A 17,661-nucleotide genomic window follows, 5' to 3' on the forward strand; every position below is an offset into this window, starting at 1 on the left:
AATATGAAGATACATAGAATGGGTTTACCTCCAGGTTTCACCGTCATGCCAAACTAAGCAGTCGTACACAGGGCCAGGATCACTATATTTTTTCTCAAAAGAATTTAACAGTTCTACTTGACTTTGAAGCTCCTCCTTGATTAATTTACTTAACTAAAAAAGATAACACAAACATGCAAATTTTTGGTACATTTCTGCTTCTAAAGAATGAATAAATCACCACTCTATATGCCAATATAATCTGCATAAAACACCATACCATTTCTTGATTTTCTACTTTCTTGTATGAATTTTCCTCCAGCTAAATAAAAGGTCATTTTATTGTACTACCCTAACTTATGGTTGCATCTAATGAGATGGCTGTCAATTAAGTTCTCAAACCTTATGATAAGAACATTTGTCTTCTCTTATTCCTACAGTAGTTAATAAAATAAACCACAAATGTTCTCTAATGAGTTTTATAAGCTATTTTAAGAACTGGTTATAAAAGAAATCAAGTTATTTAATCTAGTAGCTCATATTACATAGACCATTAAAGATCAAATTTTTATCCTGAGGCTTTTTCTAGGAAAAAAATCAACTCCTTAGGTATCTATAGTATAGTATAGAAACAATAGGTCTTCAATTCTTATAAATGTAATAGGATAAAGGAAAAAAAACAATATTTACTGGATCAAATCAATCTATTTTAGAGTTGTAAAATCTTGCAAAAATCTAGGATGTTTTAAAAACATTTGAAAGAACAGACATTTAACAAATGGTTAATACCAGCTACCACTCTATTACAAAACATTTTTCATTCTAAAGCATTCAGCAATGCATATTTAACATTCTTATGATTTATCAAACAGGAAATAAAAGAATTTTAAAATAAAATAAAATCTAAATAAAAAGTTAAATTGTGGCCAGCAGACTAGCAAAAGACTAAGTGATTCTCTTCAGTGTTAAAAAATATCTAGCCTAATGATTAGTAGAAAGAAAGATGATTCTCAAATGTCTCAAAGTCATTGCTGTAGTTTTGTCCTTTAACAATGCTTAATTTTCCATTATTTAAAAATTATTATTCTCCCATGATGAGGTGACAGAACATGAATTCTTTTTATTTAATAAGATACAAATCAACATCTCACTTTTAAACCAAATTCAAAGATCTTATCTGGCAAAAGAGCTTGACAGAGTCTATTTCAACTTTAAAAGGAGGAATGGTATTATAGATCTCGAAAATTAACAAATTGCTTTGAAGAAAAAATTCCAAAAATAGAGTTTTTATTCCCTAATGTTGCATATTCTTTACCAATATTTTTATTTATACTATTAGCACCAACTTGAGAAGAAGAGTTGTTAACAGCATCAAACTCTTCCTGTTTCCTACAGGCTTCTGCAAGTGCAACTCTATGAACAGGGTCCCAAATTTTCTCCTTACGTTCTTTCTGGAAAAAAAAAAATTTTTTTCTGAAAATTTTACAGTACATTTTATTATTTTAAACAACTTTAATTATAAACCCCATTGCTATTACATTTGGATGCCTTATGAAATTAATGAAAGTAAATAAAATGTTAGTAAAGTAAGCAAGGCTATAAAAGTCAGATAATAAAGAAAAAAAGATTTATGGCATATTTTAAGAAATCAAGTGTATTGTTATTCAATTTTTTATTACAACTCCAACTATACCAAATCAAAATTTGCTGCTTCCAAATAAAAATATTACTATTTCAAATAAAAATTACTAAAATAGGAAACTATATATTTTAATTAAAAATTTAAAGTATGATAATCTATATTCACTCCCAACTATGAATCACAAAAAATATAATAAAAGCAACTGACAGCATTTAGCACTGGGTTTTTCAATAATTTTAAAGTTTCACAGAATTTTTAAGAACTATTTTGGCTTTACAGAATAATAGTACTATAGCTGTCATTTTAAAATGTGTAAATTGTATTTCTGAATATCGAGCTAAAATTTAAATGTAAAAAAGAAGGCTTTTCCAACAATAACCTAGTCTCATTTGATAAATTGAGGTTACTGTAATCACTACATAAAGATAAACCTTACTATTAATGTGTAATTCATTATGCCACTGGAAGGAAAATTAGGCTTAGTTTTTTAAATGCAATTTTTAAACATGTTTAACATGGTTAAAGAGTTTGCAGGTAGTATTTAGTTTATATGTAGTAAATGAGTTCCCAATTAAACTATAATTAAAGGACTAGAATAGTACAGAAAAATACTAAGTTCCCTTTCACTAAGCCCATCCACGACTTCTAATAATCTACATCTTGTAATAGCAATTTCTGATTTTACCAACTGTTAACCGATAAAATTCATGGAGGTAGGAACTAATGAGAAAGATCAATAAGGAAGGTGATAGTAAGATTGTGGCAGCACAGGGGACTAAGTCAGAAAGTCAGTAGAAAAAGAGAATACAGTTCTTAAATAGATAGCATTCATTTATTCTGGCAAAGACCATAAACTCTTAGGGAAGTCTAAAAGCAACAGAAGTTGACATTCTAAAAAAGGCAAAAACACTAACAATGGGGGGCAGCTGGGTAGCTCAGTGGAGTGAGAGTCAGGCCTAGAGACAGGAGGTCCTAGGTTCAAACCCGGCCTCAGCCACTTCCCAGCTGTGTGACCCTGGGCAAGTCACTTGACCCCCATTGCCCACCCTTACCAATCTTCCATCTATAAGACAATACACAGAAGTACAAGGGTTTAAAAAAAAAACAAGCAGAAAAACACTAACAACGATGAGATGATTCAAGGAAAACATTTTCAAGTGGAAGTGAGAATTCTTTAGGGTAAGAAAGGAGAGTAATTATAGTATTCATAAGTGACAAGTGTCACACATTACCTGCATCCTCTCTTTAAGAGCCTTAGGATAGAAGTCATAACCATTTTTTATACCAATATGGTATTTGCCTGAGGGATTTGTCCAGGTTGCTGGAATCTGTGAAGAGAGGAGAAAAGGAGAAAAAATTTTTTCTTTCATTAAATGTTCTCTCCAAATTACACACTGTTCTGTAAAATTAAGATTAAGACACCTGTTATTGTAACGAAAAATCTTATCCTAATGTGACAACAGGTTGGGAGAAAAGGAGATATATAAAGAAAAGGGATATGAATAATTAACATCTGAGTTTGGATACTGACATCAAAAGATTCTCCAAGTCCCTGAGTTCAACCTTACCTGATCTACTCACAACTGGGGCAATCAAAGGTATCTATAGTTTGCTTACCATTTGAAGGTGCTACAGTTCTTTTTTCATACCTTCTTTGAAACTGAAAAAACCCCAAGACCTTCATGTTATCTTGAACCACTTTTGATAGAACAAGCTGCCTATGTACACCTTCCTAGAATCTGACCAAAGTTAGACCCTAGAACAGTGATCAGGTAGATAGATGCATGTCTTGTACCCTTCATGTATGAAATTAAAGCAATAGTTTACCTGCTTTTAATAAAAACCAATAAGAAGAGCAAATGAATCTGAGACTTTGTCTCTGTTCCAATTCAGAATCTGAGCAGCATATGCAGAGGAGTTAAAAAGACCAATGAATTCAGTCAAGACAGCTGAGTTATCATCTAGGTTCTGTTTCATAACATTAAAAGTTATATGACTGTCTTTTCAAGTCATATAACTTGATCTTCAGTTATCTGCTTCATAGGATTCTATCCACTCTGAAAAATGGAAGGAGGTACTATACAAAAAACTCTTCATCACTATTGTGCTAAAAGGAATAATAAACTGGAGGAGTTCCAGGTGAACTGGAAAGACCTCCAGGAATTGATGCAGAGTGAAAGGAGCAGAGCCAGAAGAACACTGTACAAAGAGACTGATATACTGTGGTAAAATCGAATGCAATGGACTTCTGTGCCAGCAGCAATGCAATGACCCAGGACAATTCTGAGGGATTTATGGTAAAGAACGCTGCCCACATTCAGAAGGACTGCAGGAGAGGAAACATATAAGAAAAACAACTGCTTGAATGCATGGGTCGGGGCGGACATGATTGGGGATGTAGACTCGAAACTACCACACCAATGCAACTATCAACAATTTGGAAATAGGTCTTGATCAAGGACACATGACAAAACCAGTGGAAATGTGCGTTGGCCATGGGTGGGGGGAATGAGGGGGGGGTGAAGGGGAAAGTAGGAGCATGAATCATGTAACCATGTTAAAAATGAATATTAATAAATGTTTAAATTAATTCCACACTCTTCATCAATGATAAGGTGCTATGTATTATCATATGTATTTTCATTATTACTATTTTTAGTAGCTATATGGCCAATTACTATCACTTCCAGAAGTGGAACAGAGAATTACTCACATAATAGAAACTTTGGAGTTCCTTAGAGATTTTAACTCAAAAGCCTAATATGTTTTAATGTCTCAAATTTATTCTTTTTCACTTAATTTTTAAAAATCTACAATGTACAATAATCTTGCAACCAAAATAGAGTATAAATAACTTGAGAATTGAGAGTATGCATTTTAATCAAGGTGTCCCACCAATTAGTGTAAGGCTTTGGTCAAGTGATCTATTTACTATGTCTCAGAAATAATGAAGATTTATGGAAGTTGATGAACAATAATTGTATATGGTCATGTTATACTCTGGTCCAGGAGTATTACCATCAGTGAAATTATAGATCCATCAAAATGTCAAAAGTACAAATAGCACAGAGAGATCTAATATCTATCCCATGCTATAACGTACCTTTCCTGACATCAAAAGCAAAATTTCATCTGCTAAGTAACATATGAGGAATTCAGGAACTGAAAGTTTTAATTCTGAACTCATTCTAGTCTTTCATCCAAAGATAAACTGTTTCACTAAATTACAATAACATCTACATCAGTTAGGAAATAGATTATTTCACTTGTGATTTTTCAGAAAAGATTGAAATCTATCCCATGTCACACGAGAACTTTTTAAAAACTTTTTTAAAATTCAATTTTATTTTAAGCTCCAAATTTTCTCACTCTCAACCTCCTGCTCTCTCCACATTGATAGGGCAAGATAAACAAAACATGTTGTAAACATACATAGTCAAACAAAATTAATTCCTGCATTAGCCCCTCAAAATTAAGTCCTACATTCTGACTCCTCAACCTAGAGGTGGGTTGTATGTTTCAGCTGAGTGCTCTGGAATTGTGGCTGGTCATTGTGCTGATAAGAACCTTTAAAAATCATCTTAATAGAAATCTTTTTGAACTGCACTGTATACAAGTCAATGACACATATTTGCGGAATCAATCTTGTTACTTTATAGCAATTAAGCCCTAAATTTTCCTGACTTCTTAAACAAAAAACATGATTCAATCTTGTCTGGATATCTCCCCCTCCCTCCTGTATTTTAGTGTTACCTGTCATTCTGTCACTATGATTGACTAACAACACTCTTTATTCTTGTTTGCTACTTCTAAATTACTGTATATGATAAAACCATTTAACCAATGAACATATTATTTAAAAGAGAAATTGTTAAGAGTTAAAAGAGGCCTTAGAGAGCCTATAATCAAATATCGAGTGATAATTGATTGTTTTAAAAAAAGTCTTGTAAAGATTACTCTCTTATCTCAAGCAGTTAAGAGCAATATTAACTTATGAATGACATAACTTATGAAAATCCTAAAAAATACTATGGCTGACTGGAGGAAAATTAGAAGTGTGGAGCACTATTTGAAAAGAGAAGTGATTTCTTTCCCTCTTAGAGGGATTATGGGTATGAAACATTGCAGAAAATGTTGGAATTTTCAGGTGCTGGTTTTGTTTAACCCCCCCCCCCCTTAGCTTTTATATTCTTCAATTTCTAAATTACTATAATTCAAGTCTCCAGATTTGTAACATTGTCTTAGACTCTTGATTCTTTCTCCAAGGATTCGGTTGCACAATCTTACTATTTCTACATACACATGTTATATCCGACTCTTCTTTAATCACACAGCCACCACTTCACAGTTCTGGTCCTCATTATCACTTTTTATCTGGATTACTGTCAATGTCCTAATTGCCTTATCCTATTCCAATGCATCCTCCATGCAGATACCAAAGTAACTTTATCACTCCCTTACTCAAACTCCAATGGCTCCCAATTGTCTCTAGGAAAAGAAAAAATAAACCTCTCTGTTGTGCTTTGAAACCCCTCATAACTTGGCTTTAATCTTTCTTTTCAGCCTCATTACATATTAGTCCCTTTCCACACTCTTTAGCAAAACTTGGCTTTTCTCTATTCTTAGTATATATAACATGAACCCTCTCTATAACAGTACGGACCACCTCCATGGCAGTTAAAATCCCTCTTGACTCATGTTCACCTAGAAAATCCCTAACTCAATACCGAGGTAAAGCACCATCTTTTTACATGATGCCTTTCCTGAATCTCCCCAACTACAAGTGCTCTCCCTTCTTCTACCATGAATATAAATACTTTATATTTATTTTGTATTTATTCTGCATATACTTATCTATATACATGCTATTTCCCAGGATAGAATGTCAAGAGGAGGAATTATTTATTTTGTTATCTGTATTCCAAGCACCTGGCAAAATGGCTAGCACACAGTAGGTATTTAAAAAATTCCTGCTAACCAACTGGCTGATTTCTACTCCTCCAACCCCAATAATCCAATAATTTGATATTCTGGTCTTCCCAACACTTTTACCATTCCTTTCGAAAGGAGGACTTGGACAATGAAAGGGTACTAAGAAAACAATGCCATCAGTAAAACTTGTATGACTGTCTCTATAATAATGATGATGATGATGATGATGATGATATAATAACAATAATAGCTACCATCTCTGCCCGTCCCACATACATACTTGTTCTGGTAAGAGCTAGGTTAACTTAAAACCTCTATAAAATGAAGACCTAAATAATTTAAGGGCAGAGAGGTGTTGAGTGAGGGTGGGGATCTTAATTTTAGGGCTGTGAACTTAAAAAAGATATTCTGATAATTTTATTTCATGTATTTAAAAACATCATTATTCTAAAGAGTCCAGAAAAAAAATAAGAATCCCTAATTTAGGGTTACTTCAAGCTATAAATCCATGGTCTAAACACTAAGATTTAAACAATTTTGTATAAACTTGAATACCTACAATGTCAATAAACACTAAAACATCTTTAGGAAAAAGTTATCATATACGATCAAAGACAATTATTTACCAACTTTCTAGTTATTCCCAAACTACTAAAACTTTATATAAATAACATTAAATTCTCTATAATCATGTTTTATTTTGTTTTACAACAAAACTAAAGTCTCTAACAACGAAGACATTTTCTTCTAAAGACACAAAATTAGCCCATTATTAGGCTGAAAGCTATATTGCTTTATTTTATTCCCAAAGATTTTCCTCATAATAGCCAGATACATTTTTTAAAAAGAAATCTAAAACTTACTTTAAAAAAACCTAAAATTATACCAGATCTTATTAATTTCCCCTCAAACCCAGGATCATTATTCTAGGTAGCAAAGTGTAGCATTGTACATAAGGCTCTGCACCTGGAGTCAGGAAGACCCAAGTTCAAATCCTAACCCAAATGCTTACTAGTCATCCTCTTCTTCACTTTCCTTATCTAATAAATGGAGATAAGAATAGCACCCATCTTCCCAGGACTGTTGTGAGAATAAATAAAAAGATAATATTCGAAAAGCACTTTACAAACCTTAAAATGCTATGTAAATGCTGGCTATTATCATTTTCCTCATTCCATAGAGAGTTGGAACAATATTATAAGGATATTAAGAATATATAATATAGGGAAGTAACAGTAAAAATAATGTCTTACCTTAAGAGTTCTTCCTGAAAGTCCAACAATTTCCCCATCTTTTGATTCTACTATTGTAGAGGTATTCACATCACCACTTCCTGTTGTATCTATGATATCAATGATTTTAGGTTTCCCATCAGTAGTAATCTAAAAAATAAGAAATTCAAGTTTAATTGAGAAAGAAATGACTATATTCCTTACTTAGGTATTATGTAAATAGGAAACAAATCAAGAAACCCCAAATGACCAGGATTCTTGTAACTGGATTTTAAAAAAATAATCCTATAAGTGAGAAGATTGGCAAATCCCAATCATAAAAGTATTACTGAAAAGATTTACTGCATAGACATAAGACTTCGAACAATTTAACGTGAAATATGGTAAGAAAGAGAATGAATAATTTACTAAGAACATAATGGATTGATCCAGAAATATCTTTTGACTACTTGAATTCTATTGGTATGGAATTCTAATTCATTACCCAGATGGTCCTCAACCTATAAAAAAAAGTTGCTTTCTAAAAGTTTGCTTCTCAATCAGCTGTTTGAAGCAAAGAAAATAATCCCCCCACCCATAGAAGCAATGACATAAAGGTTAGCTAAATACATTAACCCTGTGTTGGTGAACCTATGGCTTGTGTGCTGGAGGGAGCTGCTCCCTTCCCCCTCTTGTCTGAGGACATTTCTCATATGACCCTCTGTCTAGCAGCATAATGGAAGTGCTTCCTCCCTCCCAAATGAAGTAAGGTTGGGGGGGGGGGGGCTCACAAGTGGCATAAGGATTGCAGTTTGGGCACTCAGGCTCTAAGGTTTCTAAAAGGTTTGCCATCAGTGCATTAACCTATGGGCTCTAGGAGAAAACATGATCTGAATTTCAATTTTAGGGAAGATAGTCCCAACCAATGACTGTATAAAAGAAAACCTCTTCATTCCCAAGAGAATTCCCTTCTCTTAGTAGTTGGCAAGGGAGGAGATGTCATCCAGATTCCAATTCCAGCTATGGTTGATAAGAGTTCCTTACAGTGGCAGAGTTGCTAAGGCAATAAAGTATCAAGAAGGTGGTATTTTGTCTCAGTAGGAAGACAATCAAGCCTTGAAGTGTTTATATTTAAGTCATATTTTAGTTTCTTAGATGGAGAGGGAAAAAAAAACCTAAAAACAGACATGACAAGTTTCCAATAAATTCAGATGTACCCAGGTAGAGTACATGTTAAACAAACATGGTAAAAATTATATGCTTATTTTAAATGTAATTTGGAAAAAGTAGTGCCCACCTCTGTTATCATTCCTTTGTCTAATCAGTCCCAGAAAGTCCGTTTCAGTGCCCTAGCTGAGCTAAAATAGTCATGAATATTTCCAGGAAGAAAAGCTTATAAGCAGTGATATGAATAAAATTTGCAGTAACTTGGTGGCCAATTTCCCACATATTCTTATTTCAATCTATTTTATTTGTACAAGAATTTCACTGCAATCCCCCATGGGTATATCCCAGTTAAGAGAAGCAGAACTGATGTGTGTGGAAAGGAGCACCAGACCTAAGGTCAGGGGAATCCTCAGTCCCAATTCCAATTCTACATTTTTTTGACCGCAAGCAAGTTAGCTAATCTCTCTGAGCCAGTTTCCTCATGTGCTAAAAGGGTGTAACATCCACAGTACCTATATTTCACAGTTGACTCTCTGAAGAATCAACAAAAAATTATATAAATATTTGTCACTATGCAAATCAAGATAGTCCTGAAAAGTTATAGATAATCTAACTTCCTATAAATAGATTCATTTCCCTGGGTGACTTAGATAGATTTGAATTGATTTATGTTTGTTTTGCCAAGTTGGAAGTAGTTTTTTTTTTTTTGGAAATACGTTCTAACTTGTTACCTGAGAAGCCAGATAACCAATTTAACAAACTCTTTGAATTCTAATATAATTCTAATAACTTTGTTTAGAATTATGTCTCAAGAAAGAACAAGTTAGCTCTTAGAAATAGGACTTGAGAGGTTCTCTTTTGAAGCCCAACTAAAGCTGAACTTTTGTTCTAAGCAGGGCTCCCTGGTGGGGCTGTACACAGTAGGGTTCATAGTAGGGCAACAAAATTCCCCAGGAAGAAGGGTAAAGAAGGAAAGGGAATTGAGAAGGGTATGGGAATGATGGAAAGGAAGGTCAACCCTGCTGATCACTCTACAAGCATGGATGATAGTTCCTTTCTCCATCAAGTCCTAAGCTTTAGTACCTATATTTGGGGTATCTATGTTCATTGTTTAGGACCTTTTATAAACTTGTATGCAGGCTTTTGTCAAGGTCACTGGATAAATGACCCCCACATAAGTGAGATGTAACTATTATTTTCCCCCTCCTAAGGCACTGCTGAATTCTTTAACAAGTTTTCAATAACTGTTAAAAAATAAAAGCATTCACTTACTAACCAGACCACCAAAAAACAAAACAAAACAAAACAAAATAAAACAAAACAAAACAAAACAAAAAACAACAACCCACAGATTTAGAGCTGAAAATATCAGAGAAGTTAATGTTGTCTAGGTGATGTAGGCAAATATACATATCGGGAGATGCAGGTTAAAATTTAAAACTACGTCCTCTGACTCCTCCAAAGCTACTGCTCTTTCTCTTGTACCATTAGCCAGTATTTGAAAGAGTACTTTTAAAAATGAGATTTTACTGGAATGACCTCCAGGAATTGATGCAGAGTGAAAGGAGAAGAACCAGGAGAATAATATACACAGAGGCTGATACACTGTGGTACAATCAAAAATAATGGACTTCCCTACTAGCAGCAATGCAAGAATCCAGAGCAAGGCTGAGGGACTTATGAGAAAGAAAACTAGCCACATTCAGAGGAAGAACTGTGGGAGGAGAAACATAGACGAAAAACAACTGCTTGAACACATGGGCTGATGGGGATATTATTGGGGAAGAAAACACTAAATGATAACTCTAGCCCAACTATCAATAATATGCAATTAGGGCTTAATCAATGATACATGTAAAACTCAGTGGAATTATGGGGGGTTGGGGAGTTTGGGGAGAGGGAAAGAACCTGAAACATGTAAATATGGGAAAATATTCAAAATAAAAATGAAAATTTAAAAATTTAAAAAAATAAAAATGAGAGTTTTAAAAAAGAGTTTAATTTAAGATCATGCTATATGGTGTTTGGATGAGTGCCAGGCCTAAAGTCGGGAAGACTTGTTTTCCTAAATTCAAAGCTGTTTGCTGTGTGACCCTGGGCAAGTCACTCACCCCACTTTCCTCATCTGTAAAATGAGATGGAGAAGGAAATGGCAAATCACTCCAGTGTCTATGCCATGAAAACTCTAAATGGGGTTAACAAAGAGTGGGACACGACCTAACAACAACAAAATATTTGGAAAATGCACTTCCAACAACAAAAGCATCATACTAAATACTAAACCTCAGAAATCCCAACTTTGGGAAAAAAAATTATTCCAATAATCATTAAATTAATTAAATTAATGACAAGCATTTATTAATGATTCTCAGCTACTTAAAGGGCAAAACTTTTTCTTTTCTGAGACTGCCATCTAGGCTTTTCTGATCAATTTTAATACTAGTCAGTTAATAAAAATATTAATCAAGGTTTACAAATCTAAAGAAATATTCAACAGAAAATAAGCACCTAATGGCCACCACAGTGGGTCTCCACCCTAACCTGTCTAACTGCTGCACATACATACCCTACTCTCTAATCAGGCTGGTCTCACAGTTCTAAGAATGTAGCATTTTAGCTTCCTTACTTTAGAATACAGGTCTTCCCCTAGCCTATAACATGGTCTCTGTTCCCCTACACAAATTCTGCCTAATTCTGGTTCCATTTCCTTCTGGAAGCTAATAATAACTTATTAAATCTTCATAGTCTCTAAAAGTCTACCTTTACAGGTACAGTAGGGGGCCCTTATCTTCCGTTCAGAGGTTTCATTCATCCACAGTTAACTAGAAATAGCTGTAAAATCACCTGGAAAGCAATGCAACCTTTTTATCTGTGAGAGCCATAAAGGCATGGGGAAGGAGAAGAATGGAGGTGGAAGGCACTGAAATCTGGGGGGTGGGGGTGGGGGCTGCTGAAAGGCCCCCTGGGGCACATCCTGGGGCTCTGCTAGGACTGGCAGGTTGGGAGGTGGAGCCAGAAACTCAAGATCCATACATTGCCCACCCCTGCAATAGAGGTTCCCTCAAGCCATTGAACTGTTCTTCCTCACAATCTCTTCTGCTTTCACTTTCTCCTGAGCATGCGTGTGTGCGTGTGTGTGTTGGGGAGTCGGGTATTAGAGACTAAGAAGCAGGGGCAACAGAGCACATATATATGAGGTAAGCACATGTTAGCTTATATCTATCATTTCAGTTATTCAAGGTAGGTCTTGGAACCCTTAAGATAAAAGGTGCTCTACTGTATAGAGAATCTGTTTACTATAGGTTTTGTTTTTACCAATTATGTAAATATATCCTTTAAAGGAACAAATAATCTAGTCAATGATCACTTAAGCACCTACTATATATTCTTTTTTTTTTTTTAATTTTTTAAACCCTTAACTTCTGTGTATTGACTTATAGGTGGAAGATTGGTAAGGGTAGGCAATGGGGGTCAAGTGACTTGCCCAGGGTCACACAGCTGGGACGTGTCTGAGGCCAGATTTGAACCTAGGACCTCCTGACGTACTATATATTCTGGTAACTGTAACACTGGAAACAAAGAAATTTTTTTTTGAAAAAAAAAATTCTTGCAGGGGGCAGCTGGGTAGCTCAGTGGATTGAGAGCCAGGCCTAGAGACAGGAGGTCCTAGGTTCAAATCGGGCCTCAGACACTTCCCAGCTGTGTGACCCTGGGCAAGTCACTTGACCCCCATTGCCTACCCTTACCAATCTTCCACCTATAAGTCAATACACTGAAGTTAAGGGTTTAAAATTTAAAAAAAAAAAATTCTTGCAGTCAAGGAGCTGCTCATAGTCTACTGGCAGAGATAATCACAGTGGGAAGGCACTATCATATAGGGTGATTCCTAAAGGCACGAATTTATTCTTATAGAAGCAAGAATTTTAGTTGGGATTTAAAGGAAGTCAGAGAAGCCAGAGCAGTAACAGCAAATAAAAATAACCACTTAGGAGAGGGAATGTATTGTATGAGAAGCAGCAAGGCAGCTAGTATCATTGGATTGAAAGTGGAAGCCAGTAAGGTGCAAGACTGAGAAGATAGGAGTCAGGACTATGAAGCATTTAAAAGCCAAACAATTTGATCTTCAATCAAATATAAAGGGTGAGCTCCTTGAGGGCATGATTTTTTTTTGTTTTTATCTTCATATATATGGCATTTATCACAGTAGACAGCACATAGCTCGTGTTTAATAAATGCTTAATGATTGATTATTTAATGTAAGCTAATGCTGGGACCCTGTTCAAATACTTGATGAATTTTTAAAAAATTATATTTCTCTTCAGTTGTTCTACTCTTCTTTCTCCCATGCCAGAAGAGACACCAATACAGGAAAATTGTGCCAAGAAGAAACAAAATGTTAACTTACATTAGATTCTCATTTTCATCAAATAGTATCACTTATGCCTTTAACATTCTGTGTCCTAATTTTTTCCTTTTTGGCCCTCCTGCATATATTACTTCCTTGACTATTCTCTTGTAGTTTCCTAATTGCGATACATTTCCCCATACTTTTTGGAGTCCAAAAAAGCACAACAAGGAAAAGCTTTAAAATATCTAAAAAAGTAACACTTTCATATTTTGAAGGTAACTTATTGCATGTTATTTCTTTCTTCTGATGATCTTATTAGGTCCATGGGTTCAACTATAACCTGCATGCAAATTACTCCCAGATTTTTGTAGCTAGGCTTAAACTCTTTCCTGAACTCTTAATTCAATATTCTGTGAATTCCCTATTTGACATTCAAACTGGATGTCTTGAAGCATCTCAAACTCAAAATGTCCAAAACAGAATTTATTATCTTCCCCATCATCCCCAAACTATCCCCTTCCCTAAATTCCCTATTTTTCTGTTAAAGGTACATCTTCCTTGTCTCAAAGATATGCAGACTCCCTAATTCTGAAGTCACCATGTTCCACAAACTCAGCTGCCCATTGTTGCTGACTACACTTCTCACCTCTGGATCTCATTACTTTGGACTACTATACTAGCTTAACTGCTCTCTTGCCTCTATTCTTCCCCTCTTCAATTCTTATACCACAGAGCTGTCAAGCTGCTCTTTCTAAATCACAGTTCTGACAATATTACAACCTGCCCAAGAAGCTTCAGTGACCTTCTCTTGATTTAAGAAAAATATAAATTCTAGTTTCAAATTAAAGTCCTTCAGTCTACCTCTAGCCTATCTTCTTGGGCCTCTCACACATTGCTCACCAAAAACACTCAATATTCTAGCAAAATCAGTCTTTTTTTTTGTTCCTCATAGGTAATATTCTGTCTCAGTCCTTTTCGACAAGCTGTCATCTGGGACTGGAATTCATTCATTCATTTTCTCATAACAAAATTCCTTCTCCCTTTAAAGTTCAATTCCTAAAGAATGCTTATTCTGATACCCTCTCCCCAAAATTACTTTGTATATGTTTTGTATTTTAATGTCAGTGATCACCTTTGAGACAGAAATGGTTTCATTTTTGTCTTTTTATCACAGAGTATGCCACATGGGCATTTAGTAAATGCTTTAGAATTGACTGAATTGTCCTTTTTACAGACCTTTAAATGCCACAAAATGAATGCTCCTATTAGACAAAGGGAGATTTTTATTTGATTTCATCCTTTCTATCAAAAATTTGCATTACTACACTCAGTATATAATCCAATAAGAACTATTGAAGCTAAGGATATTATTTTTAAGACCCACCACAAGTTTCTGCCAATAAATATTAGTTTTAAAATGAGTGATTATATAACACTTTTTTCTTTGAGCACTTTAAAGACTCATGTATAATTAGTCTTTCCCTATAATTAATTTTCAAAGCAATCCCAGGGAAGCAAACATTGCTGTTTTATGGGAAGGAAAAAAGAACAAGGGAACAATTTGACAGGCAGGTTCATTACTATATTCATTCAGGTGAACAAACATTTATTAAGCATAAAGCATTGTATGGGGATACAAAAATAAAACAATTCAATTCTCTGTACTCAAGGATCAATTAATATCTAAGAGGTTAGAAAAAAATAATACAATGACTTCTAAAGGTCTTCACTTCTAAAACTTTTTTGATCCACTTAATTACTGTGATTGGGCAAGCTAATCAGTGAACTACCAGGCCAGTAATAAAATTCATACAAGTTAATGGAAAAGACTGATTGTCAATGAAAATACTAATGAAGTGATTTCTGGAGTTTTGTTATTAGTGTTAATACAATTGTGAAATATTAAATACTTTAACAGACCCTGCAAACAATTTGGAGGACTCAGATATTAACAGTAACTTCTACAATTAAACTTTGAGAGTCATTAGAATCACAAGATTGTATAGATTTAGAAATGGAAGGAACCTCAGAAGTAAAATGCCCCTCATTTTATATTTGAAGCTCCTGAGATCCAGAAATAGCAGAAATCACACAAAATGGCAAGGCCATAAAATTCTGTTACTAAATCCAGAGCTTTAGGAACTTCAAAGTGCTTTACAAAGATTGCTTCATTTACCCTATCCACAACAAGAAGTAGGATATATTTATCATTAACCTCATTTTATTGATGAGGAAATGGAGATTAAATAACTTGTTCAGCATTAAACTGCTAGGAAATGTCTCAGACTGGATTTGAACTCAGTCCTTCCTGATTTCTCATCTAGTGATATCCATTAAGTCTCACTGCTTCACAATGAAGAAGCTCACTGAGCTCAAGAGCTAATATTCAGAAAGAATGTTGCTGCTTACCTACCTTTCACTCCTTACTCTCACCAAGGATAAATACCATGAGGTCAAATAACTAGAAAATGCTGGAGGAACAATATTTAGTTACAAAGTCCACACACACACACCCAACTCCACCAAAAAAAACAAAACAAAACAAAACCAAAAACTCTGAACTGGAACTTAAACTAGACTCTCATTAACATTATAGCAAATTACCCCACCTGTGTGTTTAGCAGCTGATACAAAAGAAGTATTAGTGTTGAGTTCTTAAGAATAGTTAGGAAAACACATAGTAACTCTGGAAAGAAAGTAATAAATGATATAAAGTATCAAGAGACAGACAAAGTCTGGAGGGAATGCCAAGTAACAAACTGATCAAAATGTAGAGTGTTTAGTCAGGGATATTTTCTTTTAGAAGAATTTGTTTCTTTATTCAGTGGACGGAAAGAAAAAAAGCTACCTATCCCAATGTCTGAGTTCTCCGAATACTGTTACTGACCAGCAGCAAATCCCATAGTTATATGAAACTTTAAATGCTTTTTATGTTTGTAATTATAAGTGCAAGAAATAGTCTTTTTTCTAAGTATTCCTGAAGGCTTGGTATAATAAACCTTTAAAGAATTATTTAAAACTTGTCATGTTAAAAAAGAGCACCCTCCTAGGAATAACAAAAACCCGATTCAATTTATCCTCAAATAAAACAGGAATTTATAGAAGCTTCATTTTATTTCGCCATTTTATCTTATGCAACACAAAGATTCAAAACACACCATAGAAAAAGAAAGCACTAATTTATAATTAAAACAACAACAACAAAAACACCAGAATAGCCAAAACTACTAGAAGGAACTTCCCGGAAGCTGATAACCTCCCCTAAAGATAACTTAATGAAATCCGTTTCGTTTGACGTTAAATGTAAACGCTTCCCCGCCACTCGCAACAAAGCTACACAAATTAAAAAACAGAATGTTCAAAGACAATTTTTTTCATTTGGATTACCCATTCAAAATGGTCCTCCCCTTCCCCAGCAATAAAAAATAAAAACCCTGATTATTCGTGATATCTAGGGGCTTCAGGACAGGCAGGGTCACCAGGAAAGGAGAAGTGGTGGCCCTTAGACACAAGTCCCCAGAGAATCTGAAGGGCCCGCCACGCCGCTATTGTCTATTTCAAGTGCACCCTCCGGCCCTCCCCTTCCCTCCCTTCCCCTCCTTCCCTAGCCGCCAAGCTCCGGGAGCCCCAAGCATCCCCAGGGCGGGCGGCGAGCCCACTGCTGGCGGGCGCGCGAGGACTAGTCCCCCACCCGCGGGCCTGCGCGTGATCCGGTCCTCCCCTCCTCCTGCATACCACAGCCGCGATGGGCAGCCCCAGAGGCGCCCCGGCGGCAGCGTCCCCTTCCCCGACAACCCCTCCCTCGTTGTGCCGGGTCTCCAGCGTTCCCATCCTTGGGGCTGCGGCCTCCAAAGCTCCCTCACCTGCATGCCCTGCGCTCCCGGGTCTACCCCGGTGTCCAACACAGCAATGAGCACCCCTCGCCCATCGTACTCAGGGTAGCGAGCGAGAAATGAGGCAGCCCCAGTCTCCTTTTTCGGGAGAAGCCCGTGAAAGGGGAACGGCTCTTCTGTCGCGGCGGCAGCCATGGATGAGAGACGCGAGGACGAGGACGAGGCAAACTGCCAGGCGGCGCGCGGAGAAGCTCGAGGACACCCTGCAGCAGGGAATGGGGGCGGAGAGAAGAGGCGGGGAGTCCGGGGCCCCCGGCAGCCCAGCCAGTCCCTTCCATGCGGGGGCGCGCGCGACGAGAGCGAGGCCCGGGCGCCGCCAAGGGGAGGGACAGTCCTGCCGGATTAGCCAATCACCGGCAGTGACGCAAGCAAGGAGCGACGCGCATCGGCGCATGACGTCAGGTGGAACGTTGCCATGTCTACAGCAGGGTGAGAAGGAGGGACTGGGAATTGAAGATTAGCTTGGAACCTACGGCCCTGGGGACCTGA

General features: G+C 36.2%; 1 protein-coding gene across 2 annotated transcripts in view; it reads right to left on the reverse strand.

The window, feature by feature from the left end:
• The window catches only part of TPP2 (tripeptidyl peptidase 2), a 90,879-nt gene extending 73,572 nt beyond the window's left edge, over positions 1-17,307 (reverse strand). For both annotated transcript variants that reach the window (XM_044670543.1, XM_044670542.1), the window contains exons 1-5: positions 17,143-17,307; positions 7,807-7,935; positions 2,854-2,949; positions 1,326-1,430; positions 29-153 (exon numbers count right to left, since the gene is read on the reverse strand). In XM_044670543.1, coding sequence (XP_044526478.1) covers positions 29-153; positions 1,326-1,430; positions 2,854-2,949; positions 7,807-7,935; positions 17,143-17,307 — 620 coding nt within the window. The remainder of the gene's footprint in view (positions 1-28; positions 154-1,325; positions 1,431-2,853; positions 2,950-7,806; positions 7,936-17,142) is intronic.
• Between the last annotated feature and the right edge of the window lie 354 nt (positions 17,308-17,661).

This window comes from Gracilinanus agilis, chromosome 3 (assembly GCF_016433145.1).
Source record: "Gracilinanus agilis isolate LMUSP501 chromosome 3, AgileGrace, whole genome shotgun sequence".
NCBI classification, from domain to species: domain Eukaryota; kingdom Metazoa; phylum Chordata; class Mammalia; order Didelphimorphia; family Didelphidae; genus Gracilinanus; species Gracilinanus agilis.